The sequence below is a fragment of the Mustela putorius genome, unplaced genomic scaffold (genome assembly GCF_011764305.1).
Source record: "Mustela putorius furo isolate JIRA1106 unplaced genomic scaffold, ASM1176430v1.1 tig00003983_pilon_pilon_pilon, whole genome shotgun sequence".
NCBI lineage: Eukaryota > Metazoa > Chordata > Mammalia > Carnivora > Mustelidae > Mustela > Mustela putorius.
The window spans coordinates 6,417,683-6,435,550 of NW_025422123.1; the positions used below are offsets into that span (position 1 = coordinate 6,417,683).

A 17,868-nucleotide genomic window follows, 5' to 3' on the forward strand; every position below is an offset into this window, starting at 1 on the left:
CATCTCACTTATTATTCTTTACTTCCTTACCTTACCTCAATGTCATTCTACCCATTCCCCCTTCCACTGCTGGCCTCCCTGCGAACCTGTCCTACTCTGCTCTCTGGACCCCACATTCATTGTAGATTAAGCTCTCCCATGTGCTCATCATTTTTATGGAATACCCCCTTCAGTTTTTTCTTTTTAGTGAAAACTGACCTTTCCTTCGAGGATACTGACTTATCTGAAGTCCTCTCAAGTGGAGGATGTTCATTCTACTCTAGTGTAAACACTGGAAGGGCCAGAGACAGTGTGGCCTTTTTCTGAGGCAACAGTACCATTTCAAAATCACTATTTTTAACATCAAGGCTCAGATCTTTCCTCCTCTGTGATTTGTGCCATTTGGTCCTGCTACCCACTCTCTCTGATGCTGCAACTTAAGGTATATATCAGTCTAAAGAGTGAACAAACCACTCAGCTACCCTAAGCAGAACTTGGGCTCCTGGCTCACAGTTTTCCTTTCCATCCCATTTCCTGCCAATATCCGAAATGACTTCAACACCCACAAAGAAACTCCATTTAACAATGCTAGCCTCAAAATTCTTTCACTTCCAATGATCTCTGTGACTATTTCTGCCTCACTTCCTCTCCTCCCACTCTTCAATCTGGTACAGTGAGCTTTCTGCTCCCTCACTCTTTGAAAGTGCTTTGGCAAAAGTCACTGATCACTTCCCATCCAAATCCAATCAACTGTGCAGTTCTCATCTAACTTGACCTCTCTGCAACATCCAACACTGTTAACCACATCCAGCTCCTTGGAACACAAACTCTGCTGGGGTTTCTGAGATCTCACTCTCTCTTGACCTCACTTGTCTTTCACAGTTCTGCTTTGCTGGTTATTTTGCTTCAGCCCACCCCATTAATGTAGGGAATCTTAAGTGTTCTGCCTTTGGCCCTTTTGTCTTCTTTTTCCTTGCTACCAATTTCTGGACCACCTAATCCCCTCTCATGGCTACAAGTCAGCGATCCAAGTCCCTAACCCCTTGCCTTGAGCCCTGAAACTGCATATTTACTAGCTTAGACACTCCCATTTCATACTCCTTCTCAATGTATTCATAATTAAATGAATAGACCCTCCTTCCTACCTGCTTCCCTTCATGGCTCATGGTCTTGGTAACCTGGGAGTCATCCCAGATTGTTCATCTCACCCCCATTCCAACCAGTCATAGCCAGTTCTCCTTCCTATGTATCCCTAATACTTTTCTCATCTTTTCAATCCCTACTGTGGTTTGATCCAGGCTCTTATCATTTCTGACCTTGGCTAGTACTACAATAGCCTTCATTCTACCTTCCCCTTAGTTCCCAGTTTACTCAGCACATTGCCGTCAATGATCTTTCCTTAACAGAAATAAGATCATGTTACTTTCCTATTAAAAAGCTATAATGATTGCTACGACATGGATGGAACTAGAGGGTATTATGCTAAGTGAAATAAGTCAATCAGACAAAGACAATTGTCATATGATCTCTCTGATATAAGGAATTTGAGAGGCAGGGCAGGAGGTCATGGGGGAGAGGGAGGGAAAAAAATGAAACAATATGGGATTGGGAGGGAGACAAACCATAAGAGACACTTAATCTCATGAAACAAACTGAGGGTTGCCAGGGTGTGGGGGGGTATAGGCTGGCTGGGTTATGGATAATGGGGAGGGTATGTACTATTGTGAATGTTGTGAATTGTGTAAGACTGATGATTCACAGACCTGTACTTCTGGGGCAAATAATACATTATATGTTAATTAAAAGTAAGCTATAATGGGGGCATCTGGGTGGCTTAGTCAGTGAAGTTTCTGCCTTTGGCTCAGGTCATGATCCCAAGGTCCTGCAATCAAGCCTTGTGTCAGGTTCCCCACTTGGTGGGGACCACTCATACTCTCTCTCTAATATAAATAAATAAAAATATTTTTTTAAAGCTATATAATCTTTTTTTTATATAAAGCTCCTAGCTGCCAGGACAATTAAGTTTTAAATTTAGAAGCATGGCTTTTAAGCTTCTCATGAGCTCCTCCTTCTTTATCTTTAGTTCTTGGTAAACATGATCCTATTCACACAAACCTTACGGTCTGGCCAAACCAAAAGCTTTAACATCACAAGCATACTATGTTCCACACCTCCATGCTGTTGCTTGAGAAGTTTCCAAGGTGCTCTTGTCTTTTCCTTCCCCCTCTATTCATTTTGCTAGACATAAGTGTGAATTCTTTAAAGATTTTTTCAAGTACCACTTCTTCCATACAAGTTTTCCTGAAGCTACCCAAAAAGAGTTGACCATTCCTCTTCCACATCCCATGGCACTCTCTGTGCATGTTCACTACAGGTCCTCTTCTGGATTGTAAACAGGTACTGGGGCTCATTCACCTAGCATAATAACTGGTACATAGCTTCAAGTCAATGTTTATTAAATGAATTAATAAGAACCACTGCTCCTGAAGCTAAGAATAGTCCTTCATGTTTCCCAGAGCCTCTGTAGCAGAATACCTCATATTCTCCACATCATCTAGAATAGCATCTGCTGCCAGAGTGAAAGGGCATGTGTTTTTGACACCTGAAGTAGGAATGTAGAATAACAATGCTAAAAACAGTGATTGGATAAAACAATTATATTTATTTTTTTGTGTGTTTTATAAAGCAAATACACAATTGGTGAAAAAGTAATGTTTTATTGCCAAAGTCTGTGTGAGACTTTGAATGGATATGCATGTGTGCACATGCATGTGTGTGTGTGTGTGTGTGTGTGTGAGAGAGAGAGAGAGAGAGAGAGAGCAAGATTCTGTTCCTCTGCTGCCAGAGTGAAAGGGCATGTGTTTTTGACACCTGAAGTAGGAATGTAGATTAACAATGCTAAAAACAGTGATTGGATAAAACAATTATATTTATTTAGCTTTATGAGTCATACGACTATAGAGTGACATTATGAGCTGTAAGTAACATAATTCAGCAAATTAAGCACTACATTGGTATTTTGGATATCCTAGAAAACTTACTATCTTTGGTGGATACTGTGATGTGCCCTCCAGATACCCCTTCAAGAATGAAGAACTTCAAGAATAAAACATCTAGAAATAAATTTAACCACGGAACTGAAAGACCTATATATAGAAATCTAACAAGACATTAATGAAAGAAATTGAAGAACACTCAAATAATGAAAGAAATTGAAGAAAACACAGTCTAGTTCATTGACTAGAAAAATCAACATTGTTAAAATGTTCATGCTATTCAAATCAATCTACATATTAATGCAATCCATATCAAAATTCCAATGGAATTGTGCTAAGAAATAAACAGACTTCGTCAAGATAAAAAAACTTATGCACAGCTAAGGAAACAGTCAACAAAACTTAAAAGCAACTTATGGAATGAGAGAAGATATTTGCAAATGACATATAGATAATCGGCTCATCATATCCATGATCTATAAAGAATTTATCAAACTCAACACCCTAAAAACAAATAATCCAGTCAAGAAATGGGCAGAAGACCTGAACAAACATTTCTGCAAATACATACAAATGGCCAACAGACACATGAAAAAATACTCCATATAACTTGTCATCAGGGAAATACAAATCAAAACCACAATGAGATACCCTTACACCAGTCAGAATGGCTAAAATTAGTAAGCCAGGAAACAAAAAATGCTGGCAAGAATGTGGAGAAAGGTGAACCCTCATACACTGTTGGTAGGAATGCAAGCTGGTACAGCCACTCTGGAAAACAGTATGGAGGTTCCTCAAAAAGTTGAAAATAAAGCTACTCTGCAACCCAGCAATTGTACTACTAGCTATTTACCCCAAAGATACAAAGGTATTGATCTGAAGGGTCACCTGTGCCCCAATGTTTATAGCAACAACGTCCCCAATAGCAAAACTGTGGAAAGTGGCAAGATGTCCATCGACAGATGAATGGATAAGAAAGATGTGGTATATATATATACAATGGAATATTGCTTAGCCATCAGAAGGATGCACACTTACCATTTACAATGACATGCATGGAATTATAGGGTATTACGCTAAGAGAAATAAGTCATTCAGAGAAAGACAGTTATCATATAGTTTCACTTATATATGGAATATAAGAAACAGTGCAGAGGATCATAGGGGAAGGAAGGGAAAACTGAATGTGAAGTCATTGGAGAGGGAGAAAAACCATGAGAGACTCTTAATGATAGGAAACAAACTGAGGGTTGCTAGAGGGAACTTGGGTGGGGGGATGGGGTAATTGGGTGATGGGCCTTAAGGAGAGCACAGGACCCAGACCACTGTGTGTTACATGCAACTGATGAATTATGGAACTCTGTATATGAAACTAATGTTGTCCTCTATGTTGCCTAATTGAATTTAAATAAAAATAAAAATTAAAAAACTAAACAGTCATAAAATTTATGGAATCACACACACACACACATACATGCCAAAGCAATATTAAGAAGGAAAACAAAGCTAGAGGCATTGTGCTCCCCAATTTCACACTATATTGCAAGCTATAATAATGAAAACAATGTGATATCAGAATAAAAACAGATATATAGATCAATGGAATAGAATAAAGATTCTAGAAACAAACCCATACACACATGGCCAATTAATTAATGACAAAGGAGACAAGAATATGGAATGGGTAAAGGACAGTCTTTAATAAATGGTGCTGGGGAAACTGAACAGCTACATAAACTAGAATGAAACTGGACTGTTATCTTATAATGTACACAAAAATTAACCCAAAATTGATTAAAGATTTGAACATAAGACCTGAAACCATAAAACTCCTAGAAGGCAGTAAGAATTTATGAATCTGACATCAAAAGCAGAAATAAACAAGTAGGACTATATCTTACTAAAAAAGCTTTTGCACAGCAAAGGAAACAATCAACAAAATGAAAAGGGAAACCACTGATTGGGAGAAGGTATTTACAAATCATATATCTGACAAGGGGCTAATATTCAAAATATAAAGAACCCATGCAACTCAAAATGAAACAAAACTACAGCAACAAAAATCCCTCAACAACCCAGTTAATAAAGAGCAGAAGATCTGAATAGATGTTTTTCCAAAGAAGACATATAGAGGGTCAACAGGCACATGAAAAGATGCTTATCCTCTTTAATCATTAGGGAAATGCGAATCAAAAGCATAATGAGGTTTTGCCTTACATTTGTGATATCAGCTAATATCAAAAAGATAAGAATTAACAAGTGTTGGCAGGAATGTAGAGAAAAGGGACCCCCTGTGCACTGTTGGTAGGAATATAAATTGGTGCTGCCACTATGGGAAACAGTATAGAGGTTCTTCAAAAAACTAAAAATAGAACTACCATATGGTCCAGCAATTCCACTTCTAGGTACTGATCCAAAGAAAAGGAAAGTAGTAATTCGAAAAGATATATGCATCTCCCTGTTCATCGTAGCATTATTTACAATGCCAAGATATGGAAATGACCTAGTGTCCATTGATAATGAATGGATAAAGAAACTGTGAGATTGATATGGATATCATTCAACCACAAAAAACAATTAAATTTTGCCACTTGTGATAACATGGATGGACTGATTTCAAGAGCATTATACTTAGTGAAATAATTCAGAGAAAGACAAATACTGTAGGATCTCTCTTATATGTGGAATATAAAAACAAACAACTCATAGATACAGAGAATAGATTGGTGATTCCCAGACATGGGGGGTGGGGGTGATGAAAATAAAATTTAGGGTGAAAAACAAGAATGAAGGACTTGTTCCTCCAGCTCCTAAGTACATTAGCAGCAAGTTGTCAATTGTCAACCCAATTTGGAGATTTTCTCAGCTGAAGAAAACTACCTAATTCAAAGCCTTGCCTCCTTTTAGGGGCAGGCCCACATCCAGTGACTGATCATCATGAAGGTAGAAAGGCCTGTCCCATTGTCTCAACTTTGGGCAACTCTGAAGGACCTGTGCCGTGTCCGAGCCCTTGAAGCCTTTGTCAGTACTGCATCATAACTCAGCCTCTCCCTCTGCCAAGTCCCGCATTCTTCCTCTCCCGTCCATAGCTGTTGGTCCTAAGGGCCCTCTCTAATAAACATCTTGCTGAGACTTTGCTTCCCAGGAAACCCAACCTCCCTGTATATGGGAGAATGAAGCCCAAGCTCTAAATAATCAGCAGAAAAATCATTTTTCAAATGCAATGTTTAAAAAAATGAAAATGACCTGTGTTCTGATCCAATCTTCATATTTATGATCTTTTATCCTATAGCCAAAAGATAGGGTTCCCAGGCCCAGAACTATCACTAACTTTTAGCTGCATATAAGTACAACCCTTTGGGCAACTGGTCTTCCATGGTTGTTTGGTTAGGGTCCTCTACCAGGCCTGAGGATGTACCTTTTGGTAGCAAGTTTTGAAGGAGATTTGGGGGTGTCCCTCCTATTAGAAGAATCAATTTGTTGAGCAGGCAATATTCTATCTACTCTATTGACATAATGGAATAGAAATACAGCCTTTCACCCTGAACTTCAGGGCAAGGTAAGGAAGATGGCATTATCTCAGAATAAGAATCTTCCTACAACCAAGTAGGGAAATGAGGATGTTGGTCTTCATTTTATCTGCTTTCTCTTGGTGACCCTAGAATAATACTCACTCATGCTAATGGAAATAAACACACAAGCAAAAATACAATGTAGGCAAACCTTTCCCCATTCAAGCTCATTCCATCTGGCTACAGCTTCTTCTACTCTCTCTTTCTTTCTTTTTTCTTTTTTTTTTTTTTTTTTTAAGATTTCTTCTGATGTCCATTAGCATGGTAAATTCTTTTCCACCCCCTCACTTTAAATCTGGAGGTGTCTTCGGGCTTAAAATGTGTTTCTTGGAGGCAACATATAGATGGGTTTTGTTTTTGTATCCATTCTGATACCCTGTGTCTTTTGACAGGGGCATTTAGCCCATTAACATTCAGGGTAACTATTGAGAGATATGAATTTAGTGCCATTGTATTGCCTGTAAGGTGACTGTTACTGTATATGGTCTCTGTTCCTTTCTGATCTACCACTTGTAGGCTCTCTCTTTGCTTAGAGGACCCCTCTCAAGATTTCCTGTAGAGCTGGTTTGGTGTTTGCAAATTCTTTCAGTTGTTGTTTGTCCTGGAAGCTTTTAATCTCTCCTTCTATTTTCAATGATAGCCTAGCTGGATATAGTATTCTTGGCTGCATGTTTTTCTCGTTTAGTGCTCTGAAAATATCATGCCAGCTCTTTCTGGCCTGCCAGGTCTCTGTGGATAAGTCAGCTGCCAATCTAATATTTTTACCATTGTATGTTACAGACTTCTTTTCCCGGGCTGCTTTCAGGATTTTCTCTTTGTCATTGAGACTTGTAAATTTTACTATTAGGTGACGGGGTGTGGGCCTATTCTTATTGATTTTGAGGGGCATTCTCTGAACCTCCTGAATTTTGATGCTCGTTCCCTTTGCCATATTGGGGAAATTCTCTCCAATAATTCTCTCCAGTATACCTTCTGCTCTCCTCTCACTTTCTTCTTCTTCTGGAATCCCAATTATTCTAATGTTGTTTCGTCTTATGGTGTCACTTATCTCTCGAATTCTCCCCTCGTGGTCCAGTAGCTGTTTGTCCCTCTTTTGCTCAGCTTCTTTATTCTCTGTCATTTGGTCTTCTATATCACTAATTCTTTCTTCTGCCTCATTTATCCTAGCAGTTAGAGCCTCCATTTTTGATTGCACCTCATTAATAGCTTTTTTGATTTCACCTTGGTTAGATTTTAGTTCTTTTATTTCTCCAGAAAGGGCTTTTATATCTCTCGAGAGGGTTTCTATTTATTTATTTGACAGAGATCACAAGTAGGTAGAGAGGCAGGCAGAGAGAGAGGAGGAAGCATGCTTCCTGCTGACCAGAGAGCCTGATGTGGAGCTCGATCCCAGGACCCTGGTATCGTGACCTGAGCTGAAGGTAGAGGCTTTAACCCACTGAGCCACCCAGGCGTTCCTACCCTCTCTTTCTTACTGTCATCAGAAGTTCTCTGCTTTCATAATTTTACTGAGCACTTGGGTATTGGGCCATGGTTTTCCTCTACATATCCAACTCAGCAATTTTAATGTCCATAAGCAATAGAACACTGCTTCTTTGATACATCTAGTACTTTGATTCCTCCCCATATTCAGAATCTGTGTTCCCCTCCTGACAAAACTGTTCCCCCTAATAATATGGAGTTGATGGTCAACTAAGCTACAGTTTTGGAGGAATCCTCAAATCTCCAATCCCCTTTCTTGAAGACTCTCATTATACTAAAAACAGCTCTATCTACCTACTTATCTCCCTGACAAAATTAAAAATTCCTGAGATGCTCATAGATGATGACTTCTAAGATAGTTGAGTCCCATCTAGGGTCATGCTGCTTTCCTTTAAAAAACACACTGACTTGTATTTGTTCACTTTTTAGGTTTGAAGACCTTTTTGGAATCACAAAGATTATCAGATAAAATAAAATGAAATGGGGGTAAGCCTTGATTTTAAACCTAAAGCAGAGATCTGTTCTTAGTTTCTCTCTCTTCTCTCTTTCTTGGACATCATGTATTCATTTCATCCAATCTATGGACCCTTCAAATAGGAGGGATGCAAAGATGCATTTCTCAGGGATAGTGCTCAGAGTAACCTCAATACTGTGCCAGGCAGAAGTGAGATTGGCCAGGGAGCTACAGAGAAGGCAATGATCTATTTACTGACCATCTCTTTAAGTGCATTTATAAGGAAATGCAAGGCAAAAGTGTGGTCAGTTCCAAAAAAGAGGGTAAGATGGAGCATGAGAGGTTTGAAAAGCAACAAATGTAGTGATCTGAAGGGGCACCTGCACCCCAATGTTTATAACAGCAAGGACCACAATAGCCAAACTATGGAAGAGCTCAGATGTCCACTGGATAACTGGCTTCTTTATGCCTATATTATATTATATTATAATATAATATATAATATAAATAATATACAATTATATATTATATAATTTATATAATTTATATTTCATATATCACATATTTATATAAATTATTATATAATTTATATATAAAATAAATATATAAATTATATATTATATAATTATATATTATATAATATATAATTTATATATTATATTATATATAATATATAGGCATATTACTTAGCCATCAAAATTGAAATCTTGCCATTTGCTACAATGTAGATAGAACAAGAGTGTATTACGCTAAGCAAAATAAATCAATCAGAGAAAGATAATTATCATATGATCTCACTGATATGTGGAATTTAAGAAACAAAACAGAGGATCATAGGGAAAGAGAGGAAAAAATAAAATAAGATGAAACCAGAGAGGGAGAAAAACCACAAGAGACTCTTAAACATATGAAACAAACTGAGGGTTGCTGGAGGGGAGATGGGTGGAGAGATGTGTAACTGGGTGATGGACATTAAGGAGGGCATAAGATGTAATGATCACTGGGTATTATATAAGACTAATGAATCACAATAATACATTACATGTTAATTTAAAAAATTAAAATGTAAACCACTTAAAAAAAAAAAGAAAGAAAAGCAAGAGGTGAACCTTTGTGCCTGAGGCTTACAACAAAGCAAGTTGGAAAGGATCTTAGAAAAATCTAAACTCTATTCTTTTTCTCTGGTTTTATGGGTGAGTTTTGCTCTATTGATTTCTCTTTGAGCTTTTTTTTTTCAACTTAGTGATGATGGGGGTATATTAAACCTTTGTAACAAAAGCCATTGGTCCAGAGAGCAATCATTTGAGCATGGATGAAACAAACTTAAGGAACGGACTCCAGGTTTGATGCAGCATGCCAGAGAAGCTCTAGCTTTCCTGTTCTCCTGGCTATGCCTGTGGCTGCATTCTCAATGCCAGAACTGGGAAAACCAAGAAGAGGGAGAAGAAAGAGTTGTTTATGCCATGGAGAACTGTTGTGGTCTCCCTCCATTGTATCTCTTTCTTGCCCTTGCCTCTTCTGCTTCTATCACTCCCACCTTAGACTATTTTATTCCCTAAACCATTTACTCACATCTCTAGGCATCTCATCTCCAAGATACTCTAAAGATTTCTTCCACAAATGCCTTCTAGAGTATAGCTATCACCATGCCCCCTCTGTCTTGGTGGTTCCCTGCAACTTGAGGAAGGCAATTCCCTGGCATGGCAGTCAAGGGTTTTCCTAACATGGTAAGAAATTAAAACAACATGAAAGCATATAAAATTAAAAGAGGACATTCCCATCTATTCCTCTACTCTCTCTTCCTGAAGCAGCCATTCCAACAATTTTCCACTCATTTTTCTAGCCTTATTTCTTTGGACTTCCTGTACCTCTCCAAGGCCCCAGCTAAACAAGTACCCTTGCCAACTCCACATATTTTCCCTTGCTTTCCTGTTCCCAAGCCTTTACTCATAATATTCTTTAAATCTGGAATGTAAGAGAATGTTCTTCCCTCCATCTTTGTCCAAATTCTACTAATCCTTTGAGACCTAACTTCCATGTCACTTGCATTGTAATGCTTTCCCAATCATTTATTAAAATCCTGCCTTCTCCTTTGACTTCCCATGGCATTTCTTGTAGCTCCTGAGTATAGCACTTGTTACTTTATTCTCTACTCTTTAGGTACCAAGCCAGCCTCTGCTATTTAAATGTAAGCTCTCAGGGGCAGACACCACTTTTCAGTTTCTGTTGATGGCCCCTACCACCCTACCCTTGGACCTTCCATGCACATAGTGGGGATTCATTACATTCTTAAAAGTGAATAAAAGAAAAGATGCTAGAGCCTCCAGGCTACGGTTTTGGCTTTCAATTCACACTTTTTTTTTTTTTTTTTAAAGAACTTATTTATTTATTTGACAGAGAGATCACAAGCAGGCAGAGAGGCAGGCAGAGAGAGAGAGAGGAGGAAGCAGGCTCCCCTCCGAGCAGAGAGCCCGATGAAGGGCTCAATCCCAGGACCTTGAGATCATGACCTGAGCCGAAGGCAGAGTCTTAACCCATTGAGCCACCCAGGTGTCCTTCAATTCACCTCTTAAAAAGCCAGTGTCATCACCTGTGATGAGTGGGTGCTGTTAGCATCTCAGTTAAAGGATGTGGTGAATCATCAGGAGGTTTGGGAACACTGACTAGTTCCAGGTGACCATCTGGGACACACAATCAGAGAACTAAAAAAGTAAACAACAACAAAACCCCAAAAAACCAAACAAGAAAACCAAACTATCAAAGTCCTGCTATTTTAAAGAGAACCATATGACTCTTTTCAAAATGTGGAGCTCAACAATCCCTCTCATTACTTCAGTGAGAGCAAAACAGACACTTAACCTCCAAAAAACCAAGAAGCCCCAGAGTGCCTAACCTTCCTTCCTCTGCCTTGGCAGGCTGCTTGCACAGTGACTGTGTGGGTTCTCTAGTGAACCATGAATTAAGTCTCATTTTCTTTTAGTACAAGAAATTTGAAAGAAGTCATTTTTTTTTTTCAGGATGAAGTGGGGGTCAAAGGAAGAATGAGGAGGGTCATCAGAGCGGAGACAGTTTCACCGCAGTCTCAGGGTGGCCAAGGTCAAATCTTCTTGCTTTCTGCATTGAATGCAGCCCAGTGGATGGTTAACAGACATTGATAACACCTACATAAGGCGGAAATCTTTCAAAACAACATGCTTCTTAATTTTTTTTTTTGTATTTGGGTTCATTTACATGAGTTTCTTGTATAAAATAATGCAATAATAAAAGCTTAATCAGCTCCCAGGATCTTAAACATTGTAATAAACTCTCCCATTACCTGTTGCTTTGCAGCACAGATTCATCCACAATTTCATCCTATCTGTAGTTTTGCCAAAAAATAAAATCAATCCTTCATCAGTCCCTCCTCCAAATGCTTAGATCATTATCAATCCATTTGTGAGCCTACTCCTATTTAAAGTCTTTGGTAGAACTATATCCAACAACAGTTAAAACAACTCAAAAACCCTTTCAACTATAAGGCTCATCTCCAAAACTCTTTTACCTCATTCATACTTGGACTTTACAAACAATTTCCACTATTATTATTATTTTTTAGTGATTTTCTATGCAAGTGAACTTAATTCATTCTCCAAATAAAACTACAGTATGTCTTGATAGTAGTATCAAGGGAGGAGAAGGGTTACTGAAAAAGTTGACTATAATTATGAGTTAGGAGAGAGATTACGAGATGCTGTGGGGAAGAAGAATTATGAGAAGGGAGATGGTGTGGGCAAGAGAAAATAGAAACAGAAAAGGTCTGGCACACAGCAAGGGGTGGGGCAGTGATATCCCGGGCCGTTTCTTCACAGGCGTAATGGTGTGCATCTTTGGAGAAGGCCAGTGAACAGTTCCTTCCATTGTGAGCACAGGGTTCTAATTTGGGTACAGACTCCCACCTTTCCTGTCAGTAGAGATGCCAGGCGCTGCTCTGTATAGCTAACAATGCCAACTGTTGCGTGAAGAGCCTTACCAGCCACCAGAGATCTGGGGCCCTCCTTACCCTTACCCTTCAAATTCATTAGTCACCAAACCCTGCTCACTCTCTGTCCTAAGTGCTTCTGATCCCCCTATCTCTCTCTCATCATCCCCATCCTTTGGTCTGGACCACTGTGCTACAATGACCTTCTAATTACTCATGCATACTGTGTGTCCTGTGCCTATCTGTTCTGCGCACATTACTCAACCTGTCTTCCCAGCCTCCCCCTGCCCACATCCCACCCATCAAGGCCTTTTTACTTCTTAAAATGCTCCTTTCTACCACAAAGGCCCCAAAAACTATTCAAATGATTCCTTATGCTTACAGTATTGCTTCCAGCCACATTCTGCTCCTCATGACCCTTTTTGGATCCTTCTGATCTTAACTTGAGGTTGGGTTCCCTGATATGTGCACTGTCAGTAACACAGAGGTATAATTTTGTAATTGTTCAAAGCTTTCTTCTCTGTCAGTCTCTAAGTGCTGTGAGATCAGAAGCTGTTTGTCCTCATATGTTCTTGTATAGTATGGGGGCAAAACAACAACCTATAGAATAAGGATTAAATGAATTAATTCAATCAGACAACTTTGAATAAATGACAACTTTGAATATATATTTATTCATATATATAAATAACAACTTTGAATATATTCAAAGTCATCTGATTGGATGTATACACATATACATACATACATATATACAGGCTATGTAAGCTGTAGCCATAATAGTAATAATTAGCATGGTACCTAGAACAAAGTGTGTGCTCAATAAATATATGTTGAAGAATAAAGGAATATATAAATTGATGGATGAACAAATGAATTCATGAATCCAGAGGGTCTCTTTTATTTTTTAGAACCAGCTGTTACCCATAACAGAGTACAGGAATGCTGTATGGTAAACAGTCACAGAGAGAAACAATTGCTTTCCTTGTCTACTGCCACGATCATGGTAAAAATAGGATTTTTGGTTTCCTTTGACTTTGAATTTATTCTACTGTATTGCTAACTAAATATTCAAAGCAAGGAGATTCAGAATTAAGAGATAAAGGGATATAATATCATGAAGTATATTTCCAGGCTTCTCGACCTTGTCTTTATTAATTAAAAAGTGTCCTTCTTAATGAATACCATCCTTTAATTATTCCCCAGCTAAATCCTGTAGAAAACCATGCATATCAGATCATCTATCCCAACAAACATTTATACAGAAAATTTCAACCTATATTGCCAAAAAGGGAAGGTTTTCACCCCTTTGTTCTAGTACATTTCCATATTTCAGATTTCTCAATGTCTTCAAGAGAAAGGTACCAATCACATGCCTGTACATCATGATCTGCTGGTCTAACAGAAAGAGAAAATAACACAAAGCAACCAGGGCCTCTAGTGTGGTTCTGTAGTTGCAGAACTGACATACTGATCAAAAGCTATAAGTGGGGAAAGTGCCCCTGAGTTGGTCCAACTCAGTCAAATCCTACTATCTGATAAAATATTGTTTGTTTAGTATCCTTTAAGGCAGACTGTGATAATATTTTTAAATTATTTTGCTGCAGATAGCTTATTCAGATTTAGAAATAAATACTGTGTCATCACGTTGGCAATGCAACATCTGTCCTTACTCCTTACCTCCCCTATCAGAGGAAAGGTTTTGTTCCTTTCTCTAAATTTAACTTTTCTCCTGTTGCCCTGGACCCACCTGTTTCTGCCTCTGAGCTCTGTCACAATTTAAACTTTGTGTTTTCAGTTCAGTCATCAATTTTGGAAACTGGTATTTAAGAGATTTGATAGTTATAAAAAATAATTATAACACATAAGTTGCCATTTCTTCATATTTAAAACCAAAAATGCTATGCTGAATTCCATTATGGAGGATGAGGAATGCCAGACATTTATCTATTTTATTTTATTTTTATTTATTTATTTATTTTTTCTTGATACGTTTTACTTGGGGATTTTTGTTATTACTGCTGGAGCTGTTGCTGGTACAACTTTAAAACCGCAAGAAATACTAGTAATAATACCAACAATAAGAATTACAATGGTGAAGAATAGAATGATAAATTATAATCATTTCTATGTTTATTTACCTTTTCTGTAGATGTATGATTTATGATAGCCTATTTTTCTCATTTAAGCCTATGTTTTCCATACTTCAGATAATTTATAGATCTATATGTGTAAATATAACTGACCTGTTTTTCTGTGGAGCAAACTGGATCTGTGCTCGACAGTGCTGACATCCTGGACCTGTGTGGTTGCTGAGGATGGCAACGTCCTCACACCTTCTGAGTTCCCAGGTGGCAAGGGCGAGCTCTGTGAATGTCTCCATTCACTTCTACCCATGCTGGATAAGTGGAGAGCATCTTGAGCTTTCTTTTTTTCCTTCTTTAGCATATTGACCAGAATATCTGAAACTTGATTTAAGGATTTAGTGACTCATGCTAAGTTGCAATGATTAAAACACTAATGTTTCAGTTGACATTATTATATCCAAAAATATTTGCTATTTGTCATATGGTAAAGAGACGACTGAAGGAAGACTTCAAACTTATATAGTTACAGACAGTTTAGGAAGCAACTGGTCTTTCAATATGGCACCATTATATGAAAAGTTAGCAAACCCGAAGGTCTTTAAAATGTTTTGAGATTAAACTTGTTAAGACCTAAAATTCTTATGAAAGGTTTTACAAGAAATAAAATGAACACGTAATAGGAGCAGGCAATGGAGCTATGGATGTATCTGCATAAGTATGACTTGAATCCATGATGCTGCTCAGGAGGCAGCAGGAGGAGTGGAGAGGGAGAACACCAGAGTCCATCCAGCTGGCAGAGCAGCTAAATCCGCTTTGGTGGCCAGAGTACCCCACATTCAACACATGCTGGCTTAGCATACATAAGAATGGGACTTACGGTTACTTTTTTAAGAAAGTCTCTAAATCTTGGTCCCAAATGGACTTGGAAAGAAGTGAATGGTTAGTACAGACATATCATTTTACGGTGCACATTTTGGTGGGCGATTTCAGTATACTGGGAACACTGATGAGGAGCAATGGTATCACTGCCTGCCACCCTCCTTTGCTGTTCTTTCGGGCTCAAGATGCTGAGAAACCTAAGGGATTTCTGCCATCACTGGAAAAACAGACTAAAATCCCTCTTGAGGATTTCAGAACTCCACAAGTGTTCACGCAGTAAGCTGAACTGCAGGCCTTCAAGCATGCCCAGAGATGGGGAGTGAGGAAATATGGAGGTGGTGGGGAGAGAAGACTGTAACTCTGATGCCTGTTCTTGGGCAAGTCTCATGGGGGGGGTCACTGGATTTTCATCTTCCTCTTCAGCTTTAACTCCAAATTCTTGGAGATTTCCAGAAGCATAATCACTCTTTCTCTCAGAGTCCCTGATGTGGCTTCCAATCTTTGCCTCAAAAAATGTGTTCTTACCAGAGGTGGTGTGTGGGCCTTGGCCTGGCAGAGAGGAGCAGTGCTCTGCCCACATCTTCCACTTCTCATGCGGAACTGATTATCCACAGCATCAGAAGCTTCTGCTGGTTCACACTGGCAGCATCCATGTGCTCACCCATTCGACTATGGGCCATGGAGCTTATACTCTATGCCAGGCATGACTCTAGGCAGAGGGACGGAACAGTGAAAAGGCATATGAGTTTCTTGCTCTCACAAAGCAGAGGTCCTACTGGGGAAAGTCAGATCTCAAGTACACATACCTCATGTTAGAGGATGAAAGGGTAGCTCATTTTTAAAAGGTCAAGAATGACTGAGTGGCTACTCTCTGCTGGGTGCTCACAAAAGACTTTCCTAAGAGTGACATTTAAGATGAACATCAAGAGGCAACGGCCAGAGGAAGAATATGTCAACAGAGTTCATGGCCAGTGCTAAAACCCTAAGGAGAAGAGCCTTGTCAGTGGCTCCCAACAGGGGCTATTTTACCTCTCAAAGGACGTCTGGCCACATCCAGAAGCAGTTATGGTTGCATACTACAGTGGCGGGGTGGGGGGGGGCAGGTGTTGTTACTGAAGTCTAGTGGGTAGAGGCCAGAGAGGCTGCCAAACATCCTATAATGCACAGGGAAGCACCCACAACAGAGAATTAGACAGCCCCAAGGGTCGAGAGTGCCAACGTTAACAAAGCCGGTGTTAGAACCACCACAGAAAGGACACTGTGACCAAAGCCTGATACATACAGGACAGAGACAGAATAAATGAAATCAGAGGTGTGGCAGGGGCACTGTCATGTAGGGCCTTGTGATCTGGAGTAAGGAGCTGAGGTTCATTCTAACCGGCTCTGGCAGAATTTAACCAGAAACATGCAGCGTTCTAATGTACATTTCATAGAGATCAGAGTACAGATTTATCTGCTCGGCTGCCTTCCTTCTTCCCACCTTTCCTTTGTCTTCCTCCCCAGCCCATTCCACACTGTTACAGGACACATTGTTACATGACACACTGTTACATGTTTGGTGAAGGGGTTTCTGAACTTTACGCAGACTGATAATGTCACTGAAAATGTCATTTTCACTCCCTTACCAAGAAGAGTGTTCTGTGTCATTCACTGTCATTTTGGTTGCGTTACTGTCATTTGCTGAGCTCAAGTATTACCACCTGTTTTTCCCATATACCAGATCTTTCTCATTCCTCCTGTCAGTCTTCGCCTTGGTGGTTCTACAGACTAGATGTGAAAATATCCTCCACCCTGGCATGAGAAACTTTCATATCTCCCATCGTATCACACCACATGCTCAAGAGTGCTCAAAGCACTTTCCAGCACCTTACCTTACCAGCTCTGCTCAGCACTGTGAGGTTGGCAAGGCAGGCTTTATGGTCCTACTACAGAAGAGGAGGAAACCATTCCATGGAATAGCTGTGGAGCTAAGCAGGGGGAACTAGGATATCAATCCAGGTGTGAATTTGAAGCTCCATGATCTTTTCACCATGGCTCCTACACACCATCATGTTGAACATGAGTCTCAGAAGGAGGAGACACTGCTCAGGTCATTCCCAGTTAGTGAAGAATCCAGGCCAGCCTCACATAAACAGTGGCACCTGAATCGGGTGGTCAATAAGGGAGATGATGTATGTCTCTTTGTCACTCTCTTGTTTAAATAAACATACATGCAAAAGCCCAGACTGGTTCCTTGCTGACATATCTCATATCTCATCCCTCCTATCGGCACACATATTCATGAGCCCAGCAGGGGATTAAGAAGTTGGTAGGAGTGTTTAGGGGAGAAGATCCTAAAATAGGATCAAGGTTTGGAAAAGATGCAGAACTCAGATGGGTGCCAGACCCAGGTTTGAGGTCTGGGCTGGGAGCATCCCTGGAGCTGGATAGGGTAAGAGAGAGGAAAAGGAATGCAGGGTGA

The 17,868-nt window shown here is 39.5% G+C and overlaps 1 protein-coding gene across 3 annotated transcripts in view; it reads right to left on the reverse strand.

The window, feature by feature from the left end:
• KIF6 (kinesin family member 6) overlaps positions 1–17,868 on the reverse strand; it is a 454,418-nt gene that overhangs the window by 204,077 nt on the left and 232,473 nt on the right. For all 3 annotated transcript variants that reach the window (XM_013062608.2, XM_013062612.2, XM_013062603.2), the window contains one exon: positions 14,688–14,903. In XM_013062608.2, the coding sequence (XP_012918062.1) occupies positions 14,688–14,903 (216 nt within the window). The remainder of the gene's footprint in view (positions 1–14,687; positions 14,904–17,868) is intronic.